Genomic DNA, 27,264 nt, shown 5'->3' on the forward strand with positions numbered 1-27,264 from the left:
TAGACACACTTTAGACACACGGAAGACACGGTAGACACACGGTGGACACACGGTAGACACACGGTGGACACACGGTAGACACACGGTAGACACGGAAGACACACGGTAGACACACGGTTGACATGCGGTAGACACACGATAGACACACGGAAGACACACGGTAGACATGCGGTAAACACACGGTAGACAGACGGTAGACACACGGTAGACACACTGAAGACACGGTAGACACACGATGGACACACGGTAGACACACGGTCGACACACGGTAGACACACGGTAGACACACGGTAGACACGGTGGACACACGGAAGACACACGGAAGACACACGGTAGACAGTTACGTATTCTATCATAAACTGCAGGTGGCAAAACAACACAAGTAATAACTTTTTTAGTGATCCAATTAGGCCATTTACAAAAAGGTCCAGTGTTCACATAGTTCACAGGAGCTAATGCATTGCACACAACCGGACATGTCATATTAGCGGGGGATAAGTGTATTTCATGTTTGTTACTCCTGTGTTTTGAATCGTTGGCGTAAGGACCTGGGCCATATTTGTTACGATGTTAATGTTCAAGGAAACGCAAATTTGGATGGCAAGTCAGCTGGTAAAATGGGTGTCGTGACGCTCGCCTACTACATCAGCACCACCGTCGTGGCCCTGGTTGTCGGCCTCACCCTCGTCCTCGCCATCAGACCGGGACGGGGAAACATGATGCAGTCCACCACACAGGAGGCTGGAGCAGCTCCCCATCTCTTCAGGGATGCTTTTCTGGATCTCCTCATGTTTCATTTCATATCAACGCAATTGCCAAATATTTAATATGCCTATTGGGTCCTGGGTATGTGTGAAATTATTTTCAGTTATTTCACAACCCACTCTTGCCGTAAAAGGCGACTATGCTTGTCGTAAGAGGCGACTAACTGGATCGGGTGGTCAGGCTCACTGACTTGGTTGATGCATGTCATCGTATCCCAATTGCGTGGATCGATGCTCTTCACATCAATCACTGGATTGTCTGGTCCAGACTCGATTATTTGCAGACCACTGTCATATAGCTGGAATATTGCTGGGTGCGGCGTTAAACAACAAACAAACAGTTATTTTTCACTGGACATTATAATGTATTGCTCAGTGTTAATTGGCTAATTTGTAACAAATGTTACATTTATGAGGCCAATAGATCTTCAGCAACCCATGCTTGCCGTAAAAGGCGACTATGCTTGTCGTAAGAGGCGACTAACTGGATCGGGTGGTCAGGCTGGCTGACTTGGTTGATGCATGTCATCGATTCCAATTGCGTGGATCGATGCTCATGATATCAATCACTGTGCTGTTTGGTCCAGACTCGATTATTTACAGACCGCCGTCATATAGCTGGAATATTGCTGAGTGCGGCGTTAAACAACAAACCAACCAACCTATTGCATGTATCGATGCTCATGAAGTCAATCACTGGATTGTCTGGTCCAGACTCGATTATTTACAGTCAGCCGTCATTCAACTGGAATATTGCTGAGTGTGGCGTTAAACAACAAACAAACAAATCTGACTGTAGGGCTACCACTGAAATCTGTAAAAAAATGTATTTAACGTGGTCGAAGCCGAGTAAAATCATGACTTTTTTCACAAATAGGTATTTGGTATTGGGTATCACACTGTTTAGTATCAACAATGATTATCTTTCATATTTTTTACTTTGTGAAACACTTTAATTTAGACAAGAAACATGTTATAGTACTCGGAAATCCTTTTCAGAAACGTCGTCCTGGAAAATATCGTACAGGCAGCCATTCAGCAAACAGGGACAAAGTATGTTTACATGGACAGAAGTGTCGTGAATAATTCCCATGTCGTACAGGGACCTGGAAGAAATGCTTCTTTGGAGGATATACTAACCCCCAATACCACCGGACTGAGGCCACAGAGGCCGGCACACTGGGAACAGAAGAGTGTTTATATGTTAGGGATGAACACAATCGGTGAGAGAACATTTACTTCAAACAGACACTGACTTTGGGAATTCGTTTAGTTTATCGCCACTTTCAACAATATCTCGGTTATATCACGGCGTGTTAACCAGTAAGAGAGCAGTCGGGTGAAAACTAAATGTTTTCTCACTACTTGTGTAATGTGTTTTATAACATTTCGATGTTTCAAACACTTTAAATTACTTGATGACGTAGATCGAGTCGCTTTGCTTCAGAAACATAGCTGAAGAAAGATCAAGCTGACCTGGGTTTATAATGAACGTGCAATGGTAGTTGTATTTTAGGGCATCAAGGCACACATTTCCGCAGTAATGGGGAAAATTGAGATGCAAAAACTTTACATTAAATTCAGGGCGGGCGGAAGATGGGAAACACAGACAAACATATAGACAACGTTCCTGGCAGGACTGATTTCGAAATAACTTAAAAGTGTTTCCTGAATGTAGATCTCTGGGAAGTGTCGATACCAACCCGTGTGCCCCTAAGGTTCCAGGGATTCAGTTATGACCATGTGGGGCGAAATTGGTTCCCGGTACAAGTGAATGTCCCAAGACCATACTAAGACGAGGGTCGTGTTGTCGCTGACTAACACTTTGTCACAAGTGTGAATGGTTGCTCATCTCTATCAACCACTCGATTATATACGCTGATATATCCGCGGCATGAAACAACAATCACTCGCTCACTGGTAGCTGCTCATCGTTGTCAACCACTGTTTTTCTTCCCAGGCTCGATTAAATACAGTTATATATATCCGCGGCCTGAAACAACACTCGCTCGCTGACTGCTTGTGCTCTGTTCAACAGGTATACTGGCGTACTGTGTCGTGTTCGGGCTCTGTTTGGGAAGACTAGGAAAGGCCGGTGAAGTGATGCTAAGATTCTTTACCTCGCTCAATGACATCACCATGACAATGGTTACGCTTGTTATTTGGTTCGTGTGAAATACAGGTTACGTCATATATGTTAGCTTGGCTGATAAAAATAACAACATGCAACTACTAAGCTACTGATTTTTTTTAAGAAATGTGTTCATGCCCGCAAACAGGATTGAATACCAGTGTCAACAAGCAATATGCGATCTCAATCACACATAAAATGCAAGAGGCGACTACCGGGATCGGGTGGTCAGGCTTGTTGACTTGGTTGATGCACGTCATCGTATCCCAAATGCGAGTACTGATACTCATGATGTCAATCACTGTATTGTCTGGTCCAGACCAGATTACTTTACAGACCGCCGTCATATAGCTGGAATATTGCTGAGTGGGCATTAAACAACAAACAAACAAACAAACAAATACAAACAGAGACCTCAAGAAGAACACTGTGACAATAAAAACATTAAAATTAAATTTTCTCATATTCAGATTTTCTGAAGTAATGTATAAAGAAATATGCAAAACAACATTGATTTAATGTTTAAATTAGTGAAATATGGTCAAAATATATTATATTCTTTCATATTTCATTAGTTGTAGCCATTTATATGTAAGTGTTTCGTATAGCTAACTTGAAGCGGACATGTTTGCACAGTGGAGTAATATCTCTACCTAGGTATTCGCCCATAGGCATCCTGTTCCTCACAATGTCCAAGATCCTGGCTGTGGAAGACTTGCTGACCACAGGTCGTCAGCTTGGCATTTACAGTGTCACCAACCTTGTCGGGTACGCTGTCCACTCTGCTATCGTCCTCCCCCTCATCTACTTGGCGCTCACCAGAAGGAACCCCTACAGGATCACTCGTGGAATACTACAGGCTCTGGTCACTGCAGTCGGAACAAATTCAAGGTTTGATTTGCATCGAAATTACAAGAATATCAATGCACAATGCCATTTAGAAAATGGTCAAATGTAACAAATGTTATATTTGGGATAACACTTTCTAAGTAAAGTACAGATTCTAGTGCTTTTCGGGGGTCCCTTCCGGGATTCGAAGCCACACTGCTTGAGTGAGGCACCTAATCGCCAGCACTCAAAGTCAGTGGTTTCACCTCGAAGGTTTCCACAAAATGAAAGTCCGAGAACTGGTTGTCTAGATCACGTACTTTATTTACCCCTCTGAGTGTAACTTAGCACGGCTCCCATGGCCGAAAGTGTCTGAGTGGGTTAGATCACTGACTTTGTGTGCTGGCGATCAGGTGCCCCACTCTGGTAGTACGGGTTTGAATCCCGTATAGGTTTTTCAATCAAATGTTAACAAGCAGACGGACAGGCCCATGAACATGATAAAGACTCGTGGGAAAGTCATGACGAGGCAAGTCTGTAAAATGTCAGAATACTCATCATTATGTCACGTTAATATCGGGTATGCCCACCTTAGGCATTAATTCACGCCAGAACACGTCGACGGCACTGTTCCTGGATGAATGGCTCCGCAACTGGTCGCCAAACTAAATCTCGATATCGTTGTGCATTCATGTTACCATGAATAACCACGAGCCTGGTTTCCAAGTCACCGCAGATTGCTGACTATCGAGACAAACTCTGCTCTCATCGGAGAACATAACACGTGTCCAGTCACGCAGTTGCCAACGTCGAAGTCTCCTGACCCATATCAGTCTCTCGAGGCGAGGTTGATGTGTCAACAACATTCCTTGGTAGGGTCAATGTGCTCTGATACCATGGGCTCGTAATCTCCTATACACGGTTTGTCGACTGATCCTGTGCCACAGTGCCGTCGCCGTAACGAAGTGGTTTCGGAGGTGAATTGTCCCGATGTAGCGGTCTAGAATGGACGTGGTCACCCGAGGTCTTCCGCTTCTCGGCCTGTCTGTTTTCCGGCCCATCTGACGTAACCTTTGCATTAACCTGGTAACGGTTATACGGGCGCATCCAAACATTCTGCCAATGACGGCGTGCGTCGCTCCCTGTTGGGCCATTCCAACGGCTCTCTCCCTGTCTATTGCATTACATTCTTTACATTTGAGGGGCCACGGGTGGCCCAGTCGTCTAAGCTTCCGCAATTCGCTGTGCAGAGTTGCGTCTCTTAGGCACGCCAGAAACCTATCAATGTGGGTTCGAATCCCGGTTCGCCCCGATTATATTACTATGTTTGTCAGCACCATACCGATGCTCGTGGGTTTCACCGAAGTGGTAAACGTCTGAGACCTGCATCACTTCGGGCTTTCCTCCAACAGTAAGCCGACACGCCGTTATATCATTGGAATACTGTTAAAAGCGGCGTTAAACATAGCTCACTCACTCACTTTACATTTGACCCTTTCTTAAAGGCATTGTATATTCATGATGAACGTTGTTAATAACAGCGCTGCCACACTTCCGGTCAACGTCCGCTGCTGTGAAGACAACTTGAAGATTGACCGGACCATCTGCCGCTTTGTTCTGCCGATAGGGGTCACCATCAACATGGACGGCACCGCCATCTTTCAAGTCGTCACTGTCGTCTTCATCGCACAACTGAATGCGATACCGCTAAACGTCATCGACATCTTCATAATCTGGTATTTAACTGAGTTACAAACAGTTGTCGGAAGATGCTTTAAATGTAACTTATAAGAATTAGTGTCCCGTAGAGTGAGCGAGTGAGTATGGTTTTATGACGCTTTTAGCAATATTCCAGCAATATCACGGCTGGGGACACCAGAATGGGCTTCACACATTGTACACATGTCGGGAATCGAAGCCGGGTCTTCGGCGTGACGAGCGAACGCTTTAACCACTAGGCTACCCGACCGCTCAGTGGACTGAAGAAGTGGGATATGTGCATGTAGTATGGTGCACAATCGAAGACGAATTCCTGGCTAAATCCTGATCATAACAAAGAAACACGCTCGCACGCACCCACGCACGCACGCACGCACGCACGCACACATAAGAAGTCCCTCAACGGTTAAGTGGTCCCCTAAGACAAAACCGACACATATTTTAAATATTTTTTATACACCACTGATGAATAAACTTCAATCTTTTTCATTTATCATTCGTGATGGAATAGTCATTCATGGACGAAATGGTTTTAGTACAGCATGCCATCCAGCTATATGATCGACAAGGTGCTCGCTCCATTAGACGCTATGTATTTCATGGGTTGTTTTCTGTCAAAGGGAAACCACATCCCACACCCCATATAAATTAACGGCCCTTGACAAGAAAACGTTGCTAGTGTTCCAATCGGAATAGAAAAATGTATTTTGTTTCATTTTGCATGTTATGATTGTTAAGCTGTCATCTGTTAACGACTCGCTGTTAGGCATAAGTCATAATCCTTATATACGATGTTTCATCGGTTTTGCTAGGACCTGTTGTTCGTGTTTTGAAAGTGCAAGTGGAAAACTCGGTTTTGTTGGCAGAAACGATACAGAAGACCCATACTGTCAGATCATTTTCTTCAACATCACGTCTTTTGGCCGCCATCGTCTAAGCCGCAGTGATTCGCTGTGCAGCGGTCTGTCCCTTGGTCATGCCAGAAACCTGTGAATGTGGGTTTGAATCACGGTTCCCCGCGATTATGTTTCTAGGGTTGTCAGCACCATACCAGTGCTCGTGGGTTTCACCGAAGTGGTAAACGTCTGAGACATGCATCAATTCGGGCTTTCCTCCCACATTAAGCTGACACGCCCTGATTGAATAGGAATACTGTTAAAAGCGTCACTCACTCACTCACTCACTTGTAAAGACAGCCATCATAACCTTTCATTTCTGTACCCTCTACTCTAACCAAAACCTCATGGCAGCAGTCACATTTACGTATGGGATAAATCACGCCGAGGAGGCGATTTTTAAACAATTTATGAACCGTCAATGCAATGTTCTCAATGCAAGAAATACCAGAACAAGATAAGAAAACATCTACATACCTTATAGAGAAACAATACAGTGTATCGCGGAATAAAAGGAATTCGCTAAAACCGTGCGAGAGAACAAAAATGTGCAGCATGAACGAGCCAGGAGACATGACATGATAATTTGAACAACTCTTCACCTGCCTGGTTAGCTCCGTTGGAAAACAGTGGGTTACAAAACTTAACACGATATGTGAGGTAGCAGGTTCGATTCACGTCATGGACTTTTCAGGTGAAAAGAAATTGTGACTTTTAACCAATAACGAACACAAATGTGTTCACATCAAGAGGCAAGTTCATAAAACGTAATTTGTGAAACCAAGGTATTACACTTGAAAAGTATAACCTCTAAGCAGATTTAGAAGAGACCCATTTCAAAACCTTGGTCTGGAAGAGAACCGCTTCTAAATCTGGATTTGGAAGATGAGCTGGTTACAAGGTTTACCCGAGGTTGTCAGGAACATAATTCAAAATAGGGTAATACGGTGATAGGTTTATAAACGGCGTTAACGTGACGCAGCCGTAACATCCCTGCCCCTGCCAACGGGCCGACATGTCCAAAGTCCCGTGAAGATCCGGGTTAGAATAGATCTTCAGCAACCCATGCTTGCCGTAAAAGGCGACTATGCTTGTCGTAAGAGGCGACTAACGGGATCGGGTGGTCAGGCTCGCTGACTTGCTTAATGCATGTCATCGATCTCAATTGCGCGGATAGATCCTCATGTTATCAATCACTGGATTGTCTGGTCCAGGCTCGATTATTTACAGACCGCCGTCATATAGCTGGAATATTGCTGAGTGCGGTGTTAAACAAGAAACAAACAAAGACTTGCCCATATGTACAGCTACATAAAATGTATATTACAATAAGCATATCATACTTAATCATACCCTTTATTCATTTTCAGCTTATATACAACTTTGACCAGCGTTGGTTTGGCAGGGATCCCCGGGGGCGGCTTTGTAACGCTGTTTGTGATCATGTCCGCCGTCGGCCTGCCTCCTGATGACGTCTACTTCGTCCTGCCCGTTGTCTGGTTCCCTGATTCTCTTTTCCAGGGGCCGTGTCATCAACATGGTGAATATCAGCGGAGACTGTGTGGCAGCGGCCCTCCTTGCTCACTACTTCCCCCGACAAGGTGCTGGAGCTGTACACAGGGAGCAAGAAGAGAACATGATAGACCACGCAGACATTGTGTAATGGGAGCCAAGTCGTCTTCAGACATTGTGTAATGGGAGCCAAGTCGTCTTCAGACAGTGGGTAATGGGAGCCAAGTCGTCTTCAGACAGTGTGTAATGGGAGCCAAGTCGTCTTCAGACAGTGGGTAATGGGAGCCAAGTCATCTTCAGACATTGTGTAATGGGAGCCAAGTCGTCTTCAGACATTGTGTAATGGGAGCCCAGTCGTCTTCAAACATTGTGTAATGGGAGCCAAGTCGTCTTCAGACATTGTGTAATGGGAGCCAAGTCGTCTTCAGACAGTGGGTAATGGGAGCCAAGTCATCTTCAGACATTGTGTAATGGGAGCCAAGTCATCTTTAGACATTGTGTAATGGGAGCCCAGTCGTCTTCAGACAGTGTGTAATGGGAGCCAAGTCGTCTTCAGACATTGTGTAATGGGAGCCAAGTCGTCTACAGACATTGTGTAATGGGAGCCAAGTCGTCTTCAGACAGTGGGTAATGGGAGCCAAGTCATCTTCAGACATTGTGTAATGGGAGCCCAGTCGTCTTCAAACATTGTGTAATGGGAGCCAAGTCGTCTTCAGACATTGTGTAATGGGAGCCAAGTCTTCCTAAGACATTGTGTAATGGGAGCCAAGTCGTCTTCAGACATTGTGTAATGGGAGCCCAGTCGTCTTCAAACATTGTGTAATGGGAGCCAAGTCGTCTTCAGACAGTGTGTAATGGGAGCCAAGTCGTCTTCAGACAGTGGGTAATGGGAGCCAAGTCATCTTCAGACATTGTGTAATGGGAGCCAAGTCATCTTCAGACATTGTGTAATGGGAGCCCAGTCGTCTTCAAACATTGTGTAATGGGAGCCAAGTCGTCTTCAGACAGTGTGTAATGGGAGCCAAGTCGTCTTCAGACAGTGTGTAATGGGAGCCAAGTCGTCTTCAGACATTGTGTAATGGGAGCCAAGTCGTCTACAGACATTGTGTAATGGGAGCCAAGTCGTCTTCAGACAGTGGGTAATGGGAGCCAAGTCATCTTCAGACATTGTGTAATGGGAGCCAAGTCGTCTTCAGACATTGTGTAATGGGAGCCCAGTCGTCTTCAAACATTGTGTAATGGGAGCCAAGTCGTCTTCAGACATTGTGTAATGGGAGCCAAGTCTTCCTCAGACATTGTGTAATGGGAGCCAAGTCGTCTTCAGACATTGTGTAATGGGAGCCAAGTCGTCTTCAGACATTGTGTAATGAGAGCCAATTCGTCTACAGACAGTTGCACACCTTATCGTGCTGAAATCCTTGTGGGTTCGAATCGCGGTCCGCCCAGAATCATGTTTCTAGATTTGTCAGCACTTTACCTGTGCTCATGAGTCTCACCGAAGTGGTAAATGTCTAAGATCTGCATCACTTCAGGTTTTTCTCCCACATCAATCTGAAATACCATTGAAATGCCGTTCGATGCGGCTTTAAATCAAACTCAATTGGTTTTTGATTAGTGATGAAGATGCGAATGCTGTTTGTAATATATCTGAATCAAAGACCGGTTATATAATATCGTGACTAACGTTCCTAAGGTATGAGCGACATATGTTTGGATCCCACCTTACATTAAAATACTAGCCTCTGATTGGTTAAGGAGAGGTCAATTATTTTATATATAGCCCACTCATGTAGCCCGCAGAGAAATCAATCGGAATCATAGGTAACCTGCATATATTGAATAAGTATCGATGAGTTGAAATTAACTGATGTTCAGCAGGCGTATGGGGAAAAGGGAAGTAACTTGGCCCTCGTCTGCTACTAGGTTTACAAACTCAGTGAAAATGCGGACATATAAGGTCCTGCTTGAATGAATGTCTGTAGCATCATTCCTTCTCGGGTCATATGGTGTGATGTACCCTGTGTGTGAGCCTGGCGGCTGACATAGGTGCACACAGAGGGTACGTCACACCTGACGGCTCGGGGTACATAGACTCACACACAGGGGACATCACACCTGACGACTCCTGGTACATAGGCTCACACACAGGGTACATCACACCAGACGCCTTCGGGTACATAGGCTCACACACAAGGTACATCACACCTGACGGCTCCTGGTACATAGGCTCACACACAGAGTACATCACACCTGACGGCTCGCGGTACATTGACTCACACACAGGGTACATCACACCTGATGGCTCGGGGTACATAGGCGCACACACAGGGTACATCACACCTGACGGCTCGGGGTACATAGGCTCACACACAGGGTACATCTCACCATATGCCCCTCTAGATCTGTTGAGAACTTATAATGGTAATTCATATTTTTGAAGACTGTTCTGAATGACGTAAACCCGCCAGCCTTCTTCCACATTGATACGTCGTCATAATGACACGATGAGACCTACTACAACACGTACCATGGAGTGAAGCAGCACAGACCCAGTGATTGACATCAGGTAGACACCAGACCCGTGCAGATCCGGGGTAGAATGGGTCTTCAGCTACCCATGCTTGCCGTAAATGGCGACTACGCTTGTCGTAAGAGGCTAACGGGATCGCGTGGTCAGGCTCGCTGACTTTGTTGGTGCATTTCATCGTATCTCAATTGCGTGGATCGATGTTCATGATATATCAATTACTGGATTGTCTGGTCCAGACTTGATTATTTTCAGACCGCCGTCATATAGCTGGACTATTGCTGAGTGCACTGTTAAACAACAAACAAAACAAACAAAAACGTTCCATATTTTGTGTGTTCATTATTTACGCTACAGCAGGCCAGTAATTGATAATAACCAACGTCCCACAACGTCGGGCAACGATGACAGGCAATCAACCGAGTCACTGAGCCTGACAACAAATCTAATTTAGCCAGTCGTCTCTCACGACAAGAGGTGGAGAGTTGGGGTGTTCACTTTCAACTCGCGACAAGACCTGCAGAGTTGGGGTGTTCACCTTTAACTCACAAGACCTGGAGAGTTGTGGTGTTAACCTTTAACTCATGAACAGACATCGAGACTTTGGTAGTTCACCTTTAACTCACAAGATCTGGAGAGTTGGGGTGTTCACCTTTAACTCACGACAAGACCTGGAGAGTTGGGGTGTTCACCTTTTACTCACAAGACCTGGAGAGTTGGGGTGTTCATTTTTAACTCACAAGACCTTGAGAGTTGGGGTGTTCACCTTTAACTCAAAAGACCTGGAGATTTGAGTGTTCACCTTTAACTCACAAGACCTGGAGATTTGAGGTGTTCATTATTTACGCTACAGCAGGCCAGTAATTGATAATAACCAACGTCCCAAAACGTCGGGCAACGATGACAGGCAATCAACCGAGTCACTGAGCCTGACAACAAATCTAATTTAGCCAGTCGTCTCTCACGACAAGAGGTGGAGAGTTGGGGTGTTCACCTTCAACTCGCGACAAGGCCTGGAGAGTTGGGGTGTTCATCTTCAACTCACAAGACCTGGAGAGTTGGGGTGTTCACCTTCAACTCAAGACAAGACCTGCAGAGTTGGGGTGTTCACTTTTAACTCACAAGACCTGGAGAGTTGGGGTGTTCACCTTCAACTCACAACAAGAGCTGGAGAGTTTGGGTGTTCACCTTTAACTCACAAGACCTGGAGAGTTGTGGTGTTAACCTTTAACTCATGAACAGACATCGAGACTTTGGTAGTTCACCTTTAACTCACAAGATCTGGAGAGTTGGGGTGTTCACCTTTAACTCACGACAAGACCTGGAGAGTTGGGGTGTTCACCTTTTACTCACAAGACCTGGAGAGTTGGGGTGTTCATTTTTAACTCACAAGACCTTGAGAGTTGGGGTGTTCACCTTTAACTCAAAAGACCTGGAGATTTGAGTGTTCACCTTTAACTCACAAGACCTGGAGAGTTGGGGTGTTCACCTTCATCTCGCGACAGGACCTGGAGAGTTGAGGTGTTCACCTTTAACTCACAAGATCTGGAGAGTTGGGGTGTTCACCTTTAACTCACGACAAGACCTGGAGAGTTGGGGTGTTCACCTTCAGCTCACGACGAAATGAGAAAACGCCGGCGCCCGGTGACAACACAATCTAAGTCGCTTACGTCATGCTGAGTGCGTTTTCGTTTTTAACTTGGTATATTTACCATTTGCCGTTTCAGGATCAGGGTCCCCTTCCACAAAGCGATCGTAGCGCAACGACAGTCGCAAGTCTTTATTATAGTATGGTAGTTACGAGTTTCCTTATCGCGACGACAGCTTTGTGGAACGGAGCCATGTTTTCTTCCGCGACACAACCGGTGGCACGTGACTGTGTACACATTTAGGTCATACGCTCATGAAATAGCAAAAAGTAGGAGAATTAACTTTGTGTCAGGTCGTTGAAATATAAACAGTTATAGTTAGTGAGTGAGTTGGGTTTAACATCGCTTTAAACAGTATATCGGTTATATCACGGCGTGCCAGCTTGACGTGGGAGGAAAGCCGGAAATGAAGCCAACAGTAAATAATAATGAACTTTCACTTTGTGTGACTTCCTTGGGCTGAGAGAGTGAGGGCGACGTGTTGTATTGTTAACATTTCCTACTGATGAATTAAACTTATTATGTGAGCTGATAGTGTTTTGTAAAAAAAAAATAATAATATGGATTTGACAGTGTCCCTTCCTTCCAAATGTAACATGACACTTCAGTGTCAGTAAAACAGTATTTTTATTAAAGCATTATGATAAAAGAAAACTTTTTCAGGAAACTATGCATTATATCAACAACTAAGAATTATAGTAACACTTATGCATTATAGTAACAACTATGCATTATTGTAACAACGATGCATTATTGTAACAACGATGCATTATTGTAACAACGAAGAACAAGGAGAAGCTGTAAGTATTGGAAATAAGGAGAGGCTGTAAGTATTGGAAATAAGGAGAGGCTGTAAGTATAGGAAATAAGGAAAGGCTGTAAGAATAGGAAATAAGGAGAGGCTGTAAGTATAGCAAATAAGGGGAGGCTGTAAGTATATGAAATAAGAAGAGGCTGTGAATTACAAATTGACAATTAAGCATCATCCCGGTAAATCAGCCTACGAGTGAAAAGTTATACTTCAATGTAGTGTCACATTGAACAGAATTGTCTTCTGACAAGTTTCCAAATATTATCATGAAGTATCATGAAGTTCACGTACAACTCTGCTTGTGATGAATTCAAAGTTATTAAATACTCCTTGACATTTGTCTGTACAAGTAACATCACCAAAACGTGTTGGGGTTGAGACAAAGAAACATTGTCCAAACTCATTCACAGCTTGGCAATGAAATAAATGATGTTCTTCTGTACCTAATTGTCCACACTGACCACAGCTATCGTGATCTTTTACAGTTATTTATTACCATATTTGCTGCATGGACAGCTGGAGATGTGGGTCGTTCACATTTAAATAATGAGTCAATTTCATAATTGTGACTAAAGGACAATCGTCCTTGACTACACGTTGTAAATCTCTTCTGTCACGACATGAACTAAAGGGAAATGGCGATCACATTTAAATCAAAGACTAATTTCGTAGTTATGACTAAAGGATGGTCGTCCACTTTGAAGTCTCGTGCTGTTTCCCGATTTCTTCCTCAACACAGCTGGTGTCACGTGACTGTGTCCCCATGCGCTTATGAGATGGTAAATTAGTATAAGAATGAACCTAGCGTTGTGTTTCACGCCGCTTTGAACATATTTTGTTGAATATGACGGCGTGCCAGCTTGATAAGGGAGGCAACAGCAAGCAGCCATAATAATTAACCTTTACTTTCTGTGACTTCACTGGACTATAGTTAGTGAGTATGGTGTTACGCCGCTTGTAGCAATATTCCAGCAATAAAACTATAAATAAACATTCCTTGAATTGATGTAAACATTTTCTCCTGCTGTATTGAACTAATTATTTGAACTAATAGCGTTTTGAAAGTAACCTACCAGTTTTAACATGACACGTCACTGGCAGTAAAATACTGTTTTTTTATGAAAAGAATATGTAGAAAAATTTGTATTACAGTAATCAAACAAAACCATGCAAGGATATGGCATGCATGCATACCGTACTTTTATCAAATACAACAAAAGATAAATCCCGGCTATGCATCATATATGAACAGTCAATGATGAAGATTAAGCTGCATAGAGCTGCATATACAGTAAACTACGGTTATAACGAACACGCTTATAACGAACTGACGGATATAACGAACTAACTTTTTGGTCCTGACTATTTGCTGTAGTTATGCTGTATATATGCTTATAACGAACTACTGTTATAACGAACTAAAAATAGTAGTCCCTTTGAGTTCTTTATAACCGTAGTTTACTGTATAACATTTTGATATAAAACATATAAACGACAAATCAAACTGAAGATTCAACCTACACGGAATAAACTGAAAAACTTGTACTGTTAACATGAAAAAGGTCAAGATCTAGATACAAGGAAATATTCACTTAAACATTTCTTTAAACCTAGTGCACTCAGTCTCTCTCATACTCATTAAGACAGATGATGTTTTGCTGGGGATACGAGGCTGTGCGTTGTAATATCAGGCGCTGCATACTCTGTTTGAAAACGAAAACGAGTTTATGTCTGATATTGGTGCTCAATACAATGGACCCGTGATGATCGGGGGTAGAATAGGTCTTCAGCAACCCATGCTTGTCGTAAGAGGCGACTATGATTGTTGTAAGTGTCGACCAACGAGATCGGGTGGTCAGGCTTGCTGACTTGATTGATGCATGTCACCGTATCCCATTTGCGTGGATCGATGCTCATGATGTCAATCACTGGATTTTCTGGTCCAGACACGATTATTTAAAGACCGCCGTCATATAGCTAGAATATTTGTGAGTGCGGGGTGAACAACAAACAAACAAAGAGAACAGTTTTAAGACTATAACTCTGTTTGTTGTTTTTGTGGGTGTGGTTAAATCTGCACTCCAGCAGTAAGATCAGTTTAATCCATGAGTTAGAAAGGTAATGGACCCGTGAAGGTCCAGGGTAGAATATCGTTTGTTTGTTTCTTTGTTGTTTAACGCCGCACTCAGCAATATTCCAGCTACACGACGACGGCTTGTAAATAATCGAGTCTGGACCAGGCAATTCCGTGACTGACATCGTGAGCAACAGTCCACGCCGTCCGGGTACGGTGACACAAACAACCGACCCTGATCACACGATCTCCTCCAGCGACCAGCATAGGTTGGTGGGATCTTTTTATTACCCCGGAACCAACACAGGGATAACTTTCTCTGATATATCGACAACCATCTGTACACCATCCCACTCACCAGGATGTTGAATACTTCGACTGATGGTTCGATGTTGGCATGAATGGCGCCTCTGATTTATCTGACGTTAAGTTATGCGGGATTATGCAGCGGACGATGGTGACGATGGTTATGACCCCTGTTCCATAACACAGACTTAAGTTCGTGTCAAGATATGTGAGTTAGGAAATCTTCGCGAACCCGGCCCCCTTCCACAACAAGGCCTGAACCACGTGTGCGTGAATACACGCTACTGCGTATCAAGTGGTATCTAAATCCTTTTCCTTGTGCATGCTCACTGTGACTGTTTGTCATACAACACGAGCACAAAAGAGAAGGAAATGAAAGGACACGATTTCCCGAAATAGATATTTCTCTGTAAAATGGAAACAGTTCGCTCACATCTGATTTAACAAATGCATGGGGCATATGTATCAGCTGTGACAGTATGAAAATAACGTATCACCATGATGAGTCTGCCTGCGAATAGGATGTGATACTACAAATATGTGTTATGATGAATAACATTGTCCAATGACATCATGTGTAATTGGCTATAAGGTTCATGTACGACACAACATTAGTGAGTATGGTTTTACGCCGTTTTTAGCAATATTCCAGCAATATCACGGCGGGGGTCACCAGAAATGGGCTTCACACATTGTACCCATGTCGGGAATCGAACCCGGGTCTTCGGCGTGACGAGCGAACGCTTTAACCACGAGGTTACCCGACCGCCCCGACACAACATTACATTTATAACATGCGATATTGATACATCATAATTAATGAAAGATATGAAGTGTTAGGACAATGCATGGAATGGATAGCGGATTACACGATCATACTTTCGAACAGTTCAGTAAAATATACAACTAAAAGGGTAAAAACTTTAATCGATATTAATGCAAATGAATGGACTAACACCGACAAATCGATATCATTATGTCCATCCATTGTTTTTTTTTTAAAACTTTTGCGCTAAATGTGAAATCTCCAATTGTCATTGCAGAGAACTGAACATTCCACTGAAATATTCTAAACATTCTCTACCCAGACAACAACGCACTGAAAATTCCACTGGCTTAACATACTGTACACACACAACTACGAACTGAACATTCCACTAGTTAAACATTCTGTACATAGACAACAACGAACTGAACATTCCACTAGTTAAACATTCTGTACATACACAACAACGAACTTAATATTCCACCAGCTAAACATGCTGTACATAGACAACAACGAACTGAACATTCCACAAGTTAAACATGCTGTACATAGACAACTACGAACTGAACATTCCACTAGTTAAACATTCTGTACATATACAACAACAAACTGAACATTCCACTAGCGAAACATGCTGTACATAGATAACAACGAACTGAACATTCCACAAGTTAAACATGCTGTACATAGACAACAACGAACTGAACATTCCACAAGTTAAACATGCTGTACATAGACAACAACGAACTGAACATTCCACCAGCTAAACATTCTGTACATAGACAACAACGAACTGAACATTCCACAAGTTAAACATGCTGTACATAGACAACAACGAACTGAACATTCCACAAGTTAAACAAGCTGTACATAGATAACAACAAACTGAACATTCCACAAGTTAAACATTCTGTACATAGACAACAACGAACTGAACTTTCCACAAGCTAAACATTCTGTATACAAACAACTTCGAACTGAACATTCAACAAGATAACCATGCTGCACAAACACAACTGCGAACTTAACATTCAACAAGCTAAACATTCTGTACACAGGCAACAACGAACTGAACAATCCACTAGCTAAAAAATGCTGTACACACACAACTGCGAACTGAACATTCAACAAGCTAAAAATTCTTTACACATGCAACAACGAACTGAACATTCCACTTGTGAAACATTCTGTACATAGACAACAACGAACTGAACATTCCACCAGCAAAACATGCTGTACACACACAAATGCGAACTGAACATTCCACTAGCTAAACATTCTGTACACAGGTAACAACGAACTCAACATTCCACTAGCTAAACATACTGTACACAGACAACAACGAACTGAACATTCCACTAGCTAAACATTCTGTACATAGGTAACAACGAACTGAACTTACCACTAGCTAAACATTCTGTATACACACAACTGCGAACTGAACATTCAACAAGCTAAACATGCTGTACACACGCCATTGCGAACTGAACATTCAACAAGCTAAACATTCTGTACACAGGCAACAACGAAATGAACAATCCATTAGCTAAAATATGCTGTACACACACAACTGCGAACTGAACATTCAACAAGCTAAAAATTCTTTACACAGGCAACAACGAACTGAATATTCCACTAGCTAGAAAATGATGTACACACACAAATGAGAACTGAACATTCCACAAGCTAAACATTCTGTGTACAGGCAACTACGAACTGAACATTCCAATAGATAAACATTCTGTACATAGATAACAACGAACTGAACATTTCACTAGCTAAACATTCTGTACACCGGAAACAACGAACTGAACATTCCACCAGCTTAACATTCTGTACACAGGCAACAACAAACTGAAAATTCAACTAGCTAAACATTCTATACATAAACAACAACGAACTGAACATTCCACTATCTAAACATTCTATACACAGACAACAACGAACTGAACATTCCACCAGCTAAACATTCTGTTCACAGGCAACTACGAACTGAACATTCCACTATCTAAACATTCTGTACATAGACAACAACGAACTGAACAATCCACTATCTAAACGTTCTGTATATAGACAACAACGAACTAAACATTCCACTAGCTAAACATGCTGTACATAGACAACAACGAACTGAACATTCCACAAGTTAAACATGCTGTACATAGATAAAAACGAACTGAATATTCCACTAGCTAAACATTCTCTATACACACAACTGCGAACTGAACATTCAACAAGCTAACCATGCTGCACACACAACTGCGAATTAACATTCAACAAGCTAAACATTCTGTACACAGGCAACAACGAAATGAACAATCCATTAGCTAAAATATGCTGTACACACACAACTGCGAACTGAACATTCAACAAGCTAAAAATTCTTTACACAGGCAACTACGAACTGAACATTCCACTAGTAAAACATTCTGTACATAGACAACAACGAACTGAACAATCCACCAGCAAAACATGCTGTACACACACAACTGCAAACTGAACATTCAACAAGCTAACCATGCTGCACACACAACTGCGAATTAACATTCAACAAGCTAAACATTCTGTACACAGGCAACAACGAAATGAACAATCCATTAGCTAAAATATGCTGTACACACACAACTGCGAACTGAACATTCAACAAGCTAAAAATTCTTTACACATGCAACAACGAACTGAACATTCCACTAGTGAAACATTCTGTACATAGACAACAACGAACTGAACATTCCACCAGCAAAACAAGCTGTACACAACATACAACAACGAACTGAACATTCCATCAGCTAAACATTCTGTACACAGACAACAACGAACTAAACATTCCACTAGCTAAACATTCTGTACACAGGCGTCTACGAACTGAACATTCCACTAGCTAAACATTCTGTACACAACATGCAACAACGAACTGAACATTCCACCAGCTAAACATTCTGTACATAGACAACTACGAACTGAACATTCCACAAGCGAAACATTCTGTACACAACATACAACAACGAACTGAACATTCCATCAGCTAAACATTCTGTACACAGACAACAACGAACTGAACATTCCACTAGCTAAACATTTTGTACACAGGCGTCTACGAACTGAACATTCCACTAGCTAAACATTCTGTACACAAGTAACAACGTACTGCCGTGGGCGGCTATTTCTCCAGACCTCTCCCACATAGAAGATGTCTCGGATGAGATTGAGAAATCAATCGGAACACATCGTAGGTAACTTCCATATCTCGAGTATCGTTAAGTTGAAATGAACCGACGTTTATCCGAATGCTTGGGTAAAGGCAAGTAACTCGGTTTGTTTGCGTCCTCCTGCTTCGAGTTTGGCTAACTCAGTAAAAAGGCGGACATATATTCCGGGCCTGTTCGTTGTCACCCGATCTCACGGGGCATAAGTTGTAATGAACCTTGTGTACATTGGCTCACACACAGGGCACATCACACCATGTACCCCTCGAGGTCGGTTGACCACTTGTAATGTGCCGTCGCTGCCTTGCCGATATCTACTAAAATGGTTGTAACATCCGATATTGACATTGTTAACTGAGTTGTTACACCACCGCTCTTAGAGGGCGAGACCCGTGAAGATCAGGGGTAGTATAGGTCTTCAGCAACCAATGTTTGCCGTAAAAGGCGACTATGCTTGTCGTAAGAGGCGACTAACGGGATCGGGTGGTCAGGCTCGCTGACTTGGTTGATACATGTCATCGATCTCAATTGCGTGAATCGATGCTCATGATGTCAATCACTGGATTGTCTGGTCCAGACTCGATTATTTTACAGACCGCCGTCATCTAGCTGGAATATTGCTGAGCACAGCATTAAACAACAAACAAACAAAACAAACAAACTTAGATTCATTTTTCCTCCTTGTTATCACGAAATATTAGGTAATGATTTGAAAATAGGGAAGAACTGAACGTATAATGTACAATCGAATATAAAAAAAAGGTTCTGTCTCTGTTACTGTACACGACTGATCATACTCATACATTTCCGAGTATGTCTCATATTTTGCCTAAGAAAACAAGGCCTGGTTTCTTGTAATTGAGGGTCTGGTGAGGTGAAATGGGTTTTAATATAACGTCGCATCCAAGATTATTGCACTTTTATAGCCACATTCATGCACGCGTGTTTGTGTGTTTGGCTGCTTGTACTAGTCCGGACTGATGCCGATTTATAGTGCTAGCACACTGAGATACCATGCCGCAGTTTAACACGAATACCCCACTCAGACACAGTATACTGACTCCGAGCCGATCAGTCCTTGTTTTAGCCCCATAATGCCTGGCGCCAGACATAATAACAACAAGTACCATATTTTAACGTTTTTTGGTAGGACGCAGCAAAGCCCAAATAATATGCTACTAGCAAACAATAAGATCAATTATACATTAAATTTTCTATCTGCGTACGGGCAACAAATTGCAAGGATGTCATAGTTATTTCACTGTTCACGGTTCTGTATTGGGTCGAAGCTTGTTCTTGTCGATGGTTAGGTTTGACAGTGACAGAGGGTTGGGGTTAGGTTGGAGGGCCACACTGTAGTCGGGGTCGTCCTGGTTGTGGATCCCGGGACTAAGGCTCTTGGTAGATAGTTGACCAGGGGGAGCCGTCTCCCGATGTTGATGGGGTAAGGAGTAGATGGGCTCAAGGGCGTCATTCCCTTTAGGGGTAAACCGTAGCGAAGGTAAAACAAAGGTTGGGTTGCTTTGTCTCCTGGGTAAAAATAGAATTCATAGATGGTTCTGTGATAACAATTTAATAATATACGTATATTGATTATTGTAAATAGATTTGTCGTTTCGGAAAATATAGATTTGTCTTGCCACGAATGTCTTTCATATAAACACACGTCCATGCAATAAAATATATTGGTGTGGTACCAACCTTTTCACATACAATATGAAGATAATACCAACAGTCACAAATCCAACCAAAACCCCAACAGGAAGGAAAACAAGCTGTGATCCAACTGAAACATATTTTGACAAATGTGTACATTTAAAAGGAGGTATATATATATAACTTAGCACACCAGTTGGTAGACGAACTTTACCACCGATACACAGACGTGTCTGAAACAAGCACACAATATTAGTCTATTAATCGAATCAAACAGATACATGGATGCACTTGTACCAAACCAAGAACGGCCTTACCTGATGACCCTGATTGCGTCCCATCGGTGTTTGAAGCTGCTTCTTTTCTCTCTATCGCTGAAAGAAAATATCATTTAACCACAAGTTAAGCACTTCCTTTACAAACGTGATATGACAAAGTGTAAAATATAATTTGTGTCATTATTATTCTCGCGTCGTTATTATTGACAGAGGGTTGATGTGGGTTTGAGGGTAGTACGAGTATATGTACTTTACTAAGAAAGTGTTATCCCAAATATAACATTCGTTACATTAGACCTCCTTCCAAATGGCATTGTGTGTTCGTATTATTATTCTCCTGCTGATCCAGAAAATTGAAATTATCGGAATGCTGACGTTTCCCAAGAATACACACTTGGGTGTTTGTTATACAGACTTTTAGATTTTTAGAAGAAGAATAGTTGTCTAATATCAGTCTCATAGACATGACATAGATGACGATATTATCATGACTTCCTTACATTAGAATAATCAATAATGTGTCAAGGGGGCTGAACCACTTACACTCTATCATTTACACTTCATACGAATAAACTTTCCTTTTTCCATTGGTGAAGATAATATAGAGTTAGATGTTGGAGTGATTGTGTTGTGTTACATCAACCATTAGAAAGGTGGAAGTAGCAAAGGGCATACCTGTACACGCGACTGTGACGTCAGAGCCGTTGTGTCCTGTGGAAAAAGAAGTAAATTAATAATCAATTGGCTTCAATGGTATACTTGTGAACTATTATTACTACTTTGTAATCAATGAAACCTTGTGAAAATTATGACCTTCCAGTCTCATCCATATCTTGTCAGGGAGATAGTCCCTGACAACATCCACCTGTAAACTCTACTCTGATTGGCTGATGTTAATCTCCTTCATGAAGGGGAATTCCTGGGCGCCACCATGGATTGTGTACACTTTCTTGTCCCTGATGGACAGTGTGGTCACGTGGCTGTTGCCCAGTCTGACGTCCAGCAGGGTGACGCGGCTCGCAGCTCCACTGACTGTACAGGTGCAGGTGCTTGTTTCCCGAGATGACATCTTCAGTCGGTTGCTGCTGATGTAGACTTCCTTGTCTGTTTCGCTCTTGCTGTCACACAAGAAGACACTGGCAACTTGGTCTGAAAAAATGTGTTCTACTTGTCTGAGAAAGTATATCACTTATAATTCGATTTGTGGATGTTATACTATTTATACAAATAACAGGAAATATGTTGTCATTATTATCCATTCTGTATGCTGGCACACGTTTAAAATATTATTTATTAACATATTATTTTTTTCGATTTCATGATAATTCATCTGCAGAAAAAGTATTTGTAATCACGCCCTGGTGAGAATCAGTACATTTAGACAGTAGCCATTTTGTTTGGTCATGTGATGTATCATGTGGCCGGCCAAAAATAGTTCCGTGTGCACCTGATGTTATTAAACAATGTGTAATAGCGCTGTATGTTTATCAAACGGGTGATCTCTTCACGGATGAGTAATAAAATATGTCACACCAGACTACTCCCTTGTGCCGAACACGACGTTAGATCGAGGGCTGTCTGTGTCATCCCTATCTGAGTCGCAGGACCGCGATAGAGCGCTGTGCTCAGTTTTTGGAGGGAGTGCAATTAGAATCTTCGGAGCACTGTGATCAGTTTCAGGGTAGGATTCAACTTGAATCTTTACAGCATTGTTGTTGGTTTCAGCGGAGGATTCAAGTTGAATCGTCATAGCATTGTGGTCTGTCTTAGGGGAGGATTCAAGTTGACTCTACATAGCGTTGTGGTCGGTTTCAGCGGAGGGTTCAAGTTGAATCGTCATAGCGTTGTGGTTGGTTTTAGGGGAGGATTCAAGTTGACTCTTCATAGCGTTGTGGTTGGTTTTAGGGGAGGATTCAACACTTGAATCAGTGGGATTCAGGGGACGTGGGCACCCGGCTGTGGGTTGATGAGAGGAGGACACACACAGAACCTGGTGGGGTACGGCGTAGATAGGATCCTCGTAGTCGTTGTCTTCCGGTGCATCGTGGGCCGGTTGTGGAGCAGCAGTCAGTTTGAGTTCAGCAGTCGGTTTGAGTTGGCGCTGCTTCCTGTACACAATAATAACTAATGTACTAGTACACTGTAATAACTGTTTTTTGTCATAGAGGCTACCTGTAAAGGAAGGAATAACTGACAGTAGCGAAACCCGGGCGCAATACGGTAATGTTCATAGATTGGCATACACAACTGATTTTTTAAGAAAGGGCTCTTAATGAAACGCCAATATATGATATCAGTTAAAAAAGGGTTGGGATTTGTCATGTTACGCATTATCCGTGCCCCAGAATACGTTCATTGCGCGACCCAATTCCTATCATGATCACTAGATCAGCGTGCACTCATATGACATTCCCCGCTCCATGGGGAGCATACAGCTCGATTTGCCTTTACCATCACATATATTTGGGTATCCTGCTTATTTTGGGTATCCAAGCTTATTTCAAAAGTCATTTAGGAGACATCACATGTAACATATGTTTCAGTGTCAGGCAGGACAAGAGGCCTAGAACATCTCAGGAGTCACCCATTCACAACTCTCCAACGCCGGCGTTGCTTGACTCTTAACTGGGAAGTTAACTGCAAGAAACATATTTAATCATCTTTGGGAATGTAACCAAAACATATTGGAGAGAGTTAAAAGGTGAAGTCTTTTGTTTGGTTCCATTGTTTGTTGTTTGTTGTTTAACGCCGCACTTAGCAATATTCAAGCTATATGATGGCAGTCTGTAAATAATCGAGTCTAGACCAGACAATCCATCGACTGACATCATGAGCCTCGATCTGCACAATTGGGATACGATGAAATGCATCAACCAATTCACCCGATCCCGTTTTTCAGCATACAGTAAAAATATGATAATATTGAATTAAATGGCAGTTTAAATACTTCTGCTCGCAGGTTCAGCTGTTTGTGACGAGGTGCAGTTAGGTGATCTAAAAGCAGAAAGCATAAACGTTTGTTACAATAACCAACACAAAAGTATCCAGTGCTCAAGGAACGAGAAACTCCTGGTGCTGAAGATACTGCAATGGGCAACAGTAGATGCGGACTGTAAAGACCCCAGTACGGAGTACAGTTGTTGTCGTGCTAAGCTCGGTGACAAACTGTATGACATTGGAGGATGTTCTCTCAACCAGACAGATGCTGGTGCCAAGAGGACCTACCAAGCAGCCATCACGGAGGTTCTTGAGGAGTGAAGTCAGAAGAGCTACTGTATCCTGGAGAGTGACCTGGGATCGTCAATCCACGCCCTCAAGGATCTTATAGTGGGCGACGCAGGGGCACGACCATCACATCTGATGGTCATTTATAAGTGCACCAAAGGTAAAGTGAGTGAGTGAGTGAGTGAGTGAGTTGGGTGGTTGAGTGAGTGAGTTGGGTGGTTGAGTGAGTGAGTGAGTTTGGTAACGCTACTTTGGACAATATTTCAGTTCATGTAGGCTTTAGACATCTACCATTTCTTTGAGGCCGGCGACACGCAATATGACGGGCATGTTGCAAACAACGGTAGATACGGCAGACACACGGTAAACACACGGTAGACACACGGCAGACACAAGATAGACACACGGAAGACAAACGGAAGTCACACGGAAGACACACGGTGGACACACGGAAGACAAGCGGTAGACACACGGTGGACACAAGGTAGACACGCGGTAGACAAACGGCAGACACACAGAAGACACACGGTAGACACACGGAAGACACACGGTAGACACACGGAAGACACGCGGTGGACACACGGAAGACACAGGGTAGACAGTTACGTATTCTATCATAAACTGCAGATGGCAAAACAACACAAGTAATAACCTTTTTAGTGCTCCAATTAGGCCATTCACAAAAAGGTCCAGTGAACATAGTTCACAGGAGCTAATGCATTGCACACAACCGGACATGTCATATTGGCGGGGGATAAGAGTATTTCATGCTTGTTGAATCGTTGGCGTAAGGACCTGGGCCATATTTGTTACGATGTTAATGTTCAAGGAATCGCAAATCTGGATGGCAAGTCAGCTGGTAAAATGGGTGTCGTGACGCTCGCCTACTACATCAGCACCACCGTCGTGGCCCTGGTTGTCGGACTCACCCTCGTCCTCGCCATCAGACCAGGACGGGAAACATGATGCAGTCCACCACACAGGAGGCTGGAGCAGCTCCCCATCTCTCTCCCACGGATGCTTTTCTGGACCTCCTCCGGTTTCATTTCATATCAACGCAATTACCAAATATGTAATTTGCCTATTGGGTCCTGGGTATGTGTGAAATTATTTTCAGTTATTTCACAACCCAATCTTGCCGTAAAAGGCGACTATGCTTGTCGTCAGAGGCGACTAACGGGATCCGGTGGTCAGGCTCGCTGACTTGGTTGATGCATGTCATCGTATCCCAATTACGTGGATCGATGCTCTTTACATCAATCACTGGATTGTCTGGTCCAGACTCGATTTTTTGCAGACCACCGTCATATAGCTGGAATATTGCTGGGTGCGGCGTTAAACAACAAACAAACAGTTATTTTTCACTGGACATTATAATGTATTGCTCAGTGTTAATTGGCTAGTTTGTAACAAATGTTACATTATTGAGGCCAATAGATCTTCAGCAACCCATGCTTGGCATAAAAGGCGACTATGCTTGTCGTAAGAGATGACTAACTGGATCGGGCGGTCAGGCTTGCTGACTTGGTTGATGCATGTCATCGATTCCAATTGCTTGGATCGATGCTCATGTTGTCAATCACTGGATTGTCTGGTCCAGACTCGATTATTTACAGACCGCCGTCATATAGCTGGAATATTGCTGAGTGCGGCGTTAAACAAAAAACAAACAAAGACTTGCCCATGTGTACAGCTACATTACAATAAGCATATCTTACTTAATCATACCCTTTATTCATTTTCAGCTTATATACAACTTTGACCAGCGTTGGCTTGGCAGGGATCCCCGGGGGCGGCTTTGTAACGCTGTTTGTGATCATGTTCACCGTCGGCCTGCCTCCTGATGACGTCTACTTCGTCCTGCCCATTGTCTGGCTCCTGTAAGTCCTTATGAAATAGTAAGGGTGCGCGGTATGACCTGTAAATCGGTAAATTGAGGTTCATTCTTTCCATGATACGTATCTCAATATAATGTTTTAATGCTCGGTATATCGGGTGATACCTGTGAACACTCGGGGTAGAATAGCTCTTCAGCAACCAAAGCTTGATGTAAACGGCGACTGTGCTTGTCGTAAGAGGCGACTAACTGGTTGATGCATGTAATCGTATCCCAAATTCGTGGATCGATGCTCATGCTATCAATCACTGGATTGTCTTATCCAGACTCGATTATTTTCAGAAAGCCGTGATATAGCTGGAATATTGCCGAGTGCGGCGTTAAACAACAAACAAAGCAAAAATTTATCGGGTGATTTCAAAAAGCGATTAAGACCCGGTTACCCAATATCCATGTACGTCTTTCCATTGGGAGGTGGGTAGCCTTGTGGTTAAAGCGTTCGATCGTCCGGTCCGGGTTCGGTTTCCCACATTGTTACAATGTGTGAAGTCCATTTCTGGTGTATCCCGCCGGGATATTGCTGGAATACTGTTAAAAGTGGCGTAAAACCATACTCCCTGATTCTCTTTTCCAGGGGCCGTGTCATCACCATGGTGAATATCAGCGGAGACTGTGTGGCGGCGGCCCTCCTTGCTCACTACTTCCCCCGACAAGGTGCTGGAGCTGTACACAGGGAGCAAGAACAGAACATGATAGACCACGCAGACATTGTGTAATGGGAGCCAAGTCGTCTTCAGACATTGTGTAATGGGAGCCAAGTCGTCTACAGACATTGTGTAATGGGAGCCAAGTGGTCTTCAGACATTGTGTAATGGGAGCCAAGTCGTCTTCAGACATTGTGTAATGGGAGCCAAGTCGTCTTCAGACATTGTGTAATGGGAGCCAAGTCGTCTTCAGACATTGTGTAATGGGAGCCAAGTCGTCTTCAGACATTGTGTAATGGGAGCCAAGTCGTCTTCAGACATTGTGTAATGGGAGCCAAGTCGTCTTCAGATATTGTGTAATGGGAGCCAAGTCGT

General features: G+C 43.1%; 1 protein-coding gene across 1 annotated transcript; it reads left to right on the forward strand.

Moving 5' to 3' along the window:
• Positions 1-617: 617 nt before the first annotated feature.
• On the forward strand, positions 618-26,961 carry LOC139474138 (excitatory amino acid transporter-like). Its single transcript, XM_071257019.1, has 7 exons — positions 618-790; positions 1,764-1,987; positions 2,803-2,929; positions 3,553-3,786; positions 5,265-5,459; positions 26,094-26,228; positions 26,820-26,961. Exons 1-7 carry the CDS (start codon positions 618-620, stop codon positions 26,959-26,961), a joined length of 1,230 nt encoding a protein of 409 aa, XP_071113120.1.
• Positions 26,962-27,264: the final 303 nt, after the last annotated feature.

This window comes from Haliotis cracherodii, unplaced genomic scaffold (assembly GCF_022045235.1).
Source record: "Haliotis cracherodii isolate W230 unplaced genomic scaffold, xgHalCrac1.p SCAF_3, whole genome shotgun sequence".
NCBI lineage: Eukaryota > Metazoa > Mollusca > Gastropoda > Lepetellida > Haliotidae > Haliotis > Haliotis cracherodii.

Coding starts and splice junctions, on each gene's coding strand:
- LOC139474138 (XM_071257019.1), top strand. CDS start 618: ATGGGTGTCGTGACGCTCGCCTACTACATCAGCACCACCGTCGTGGCC. Junction 791..1,763: donor GCTTTTCTGGATCTCCTCAT/GTTTCATTTCAT, acceptor AATCCTTTTCAG/AAACGTCGTCCTGGAAAATA. Junction 26,229..26,819: donor CTGCCCATTGTCTGGCTCCT/GTAAGTCCTTAT, acceptor TCTCTTTTCCAG/GGGCCGTGTCATCACCATGG.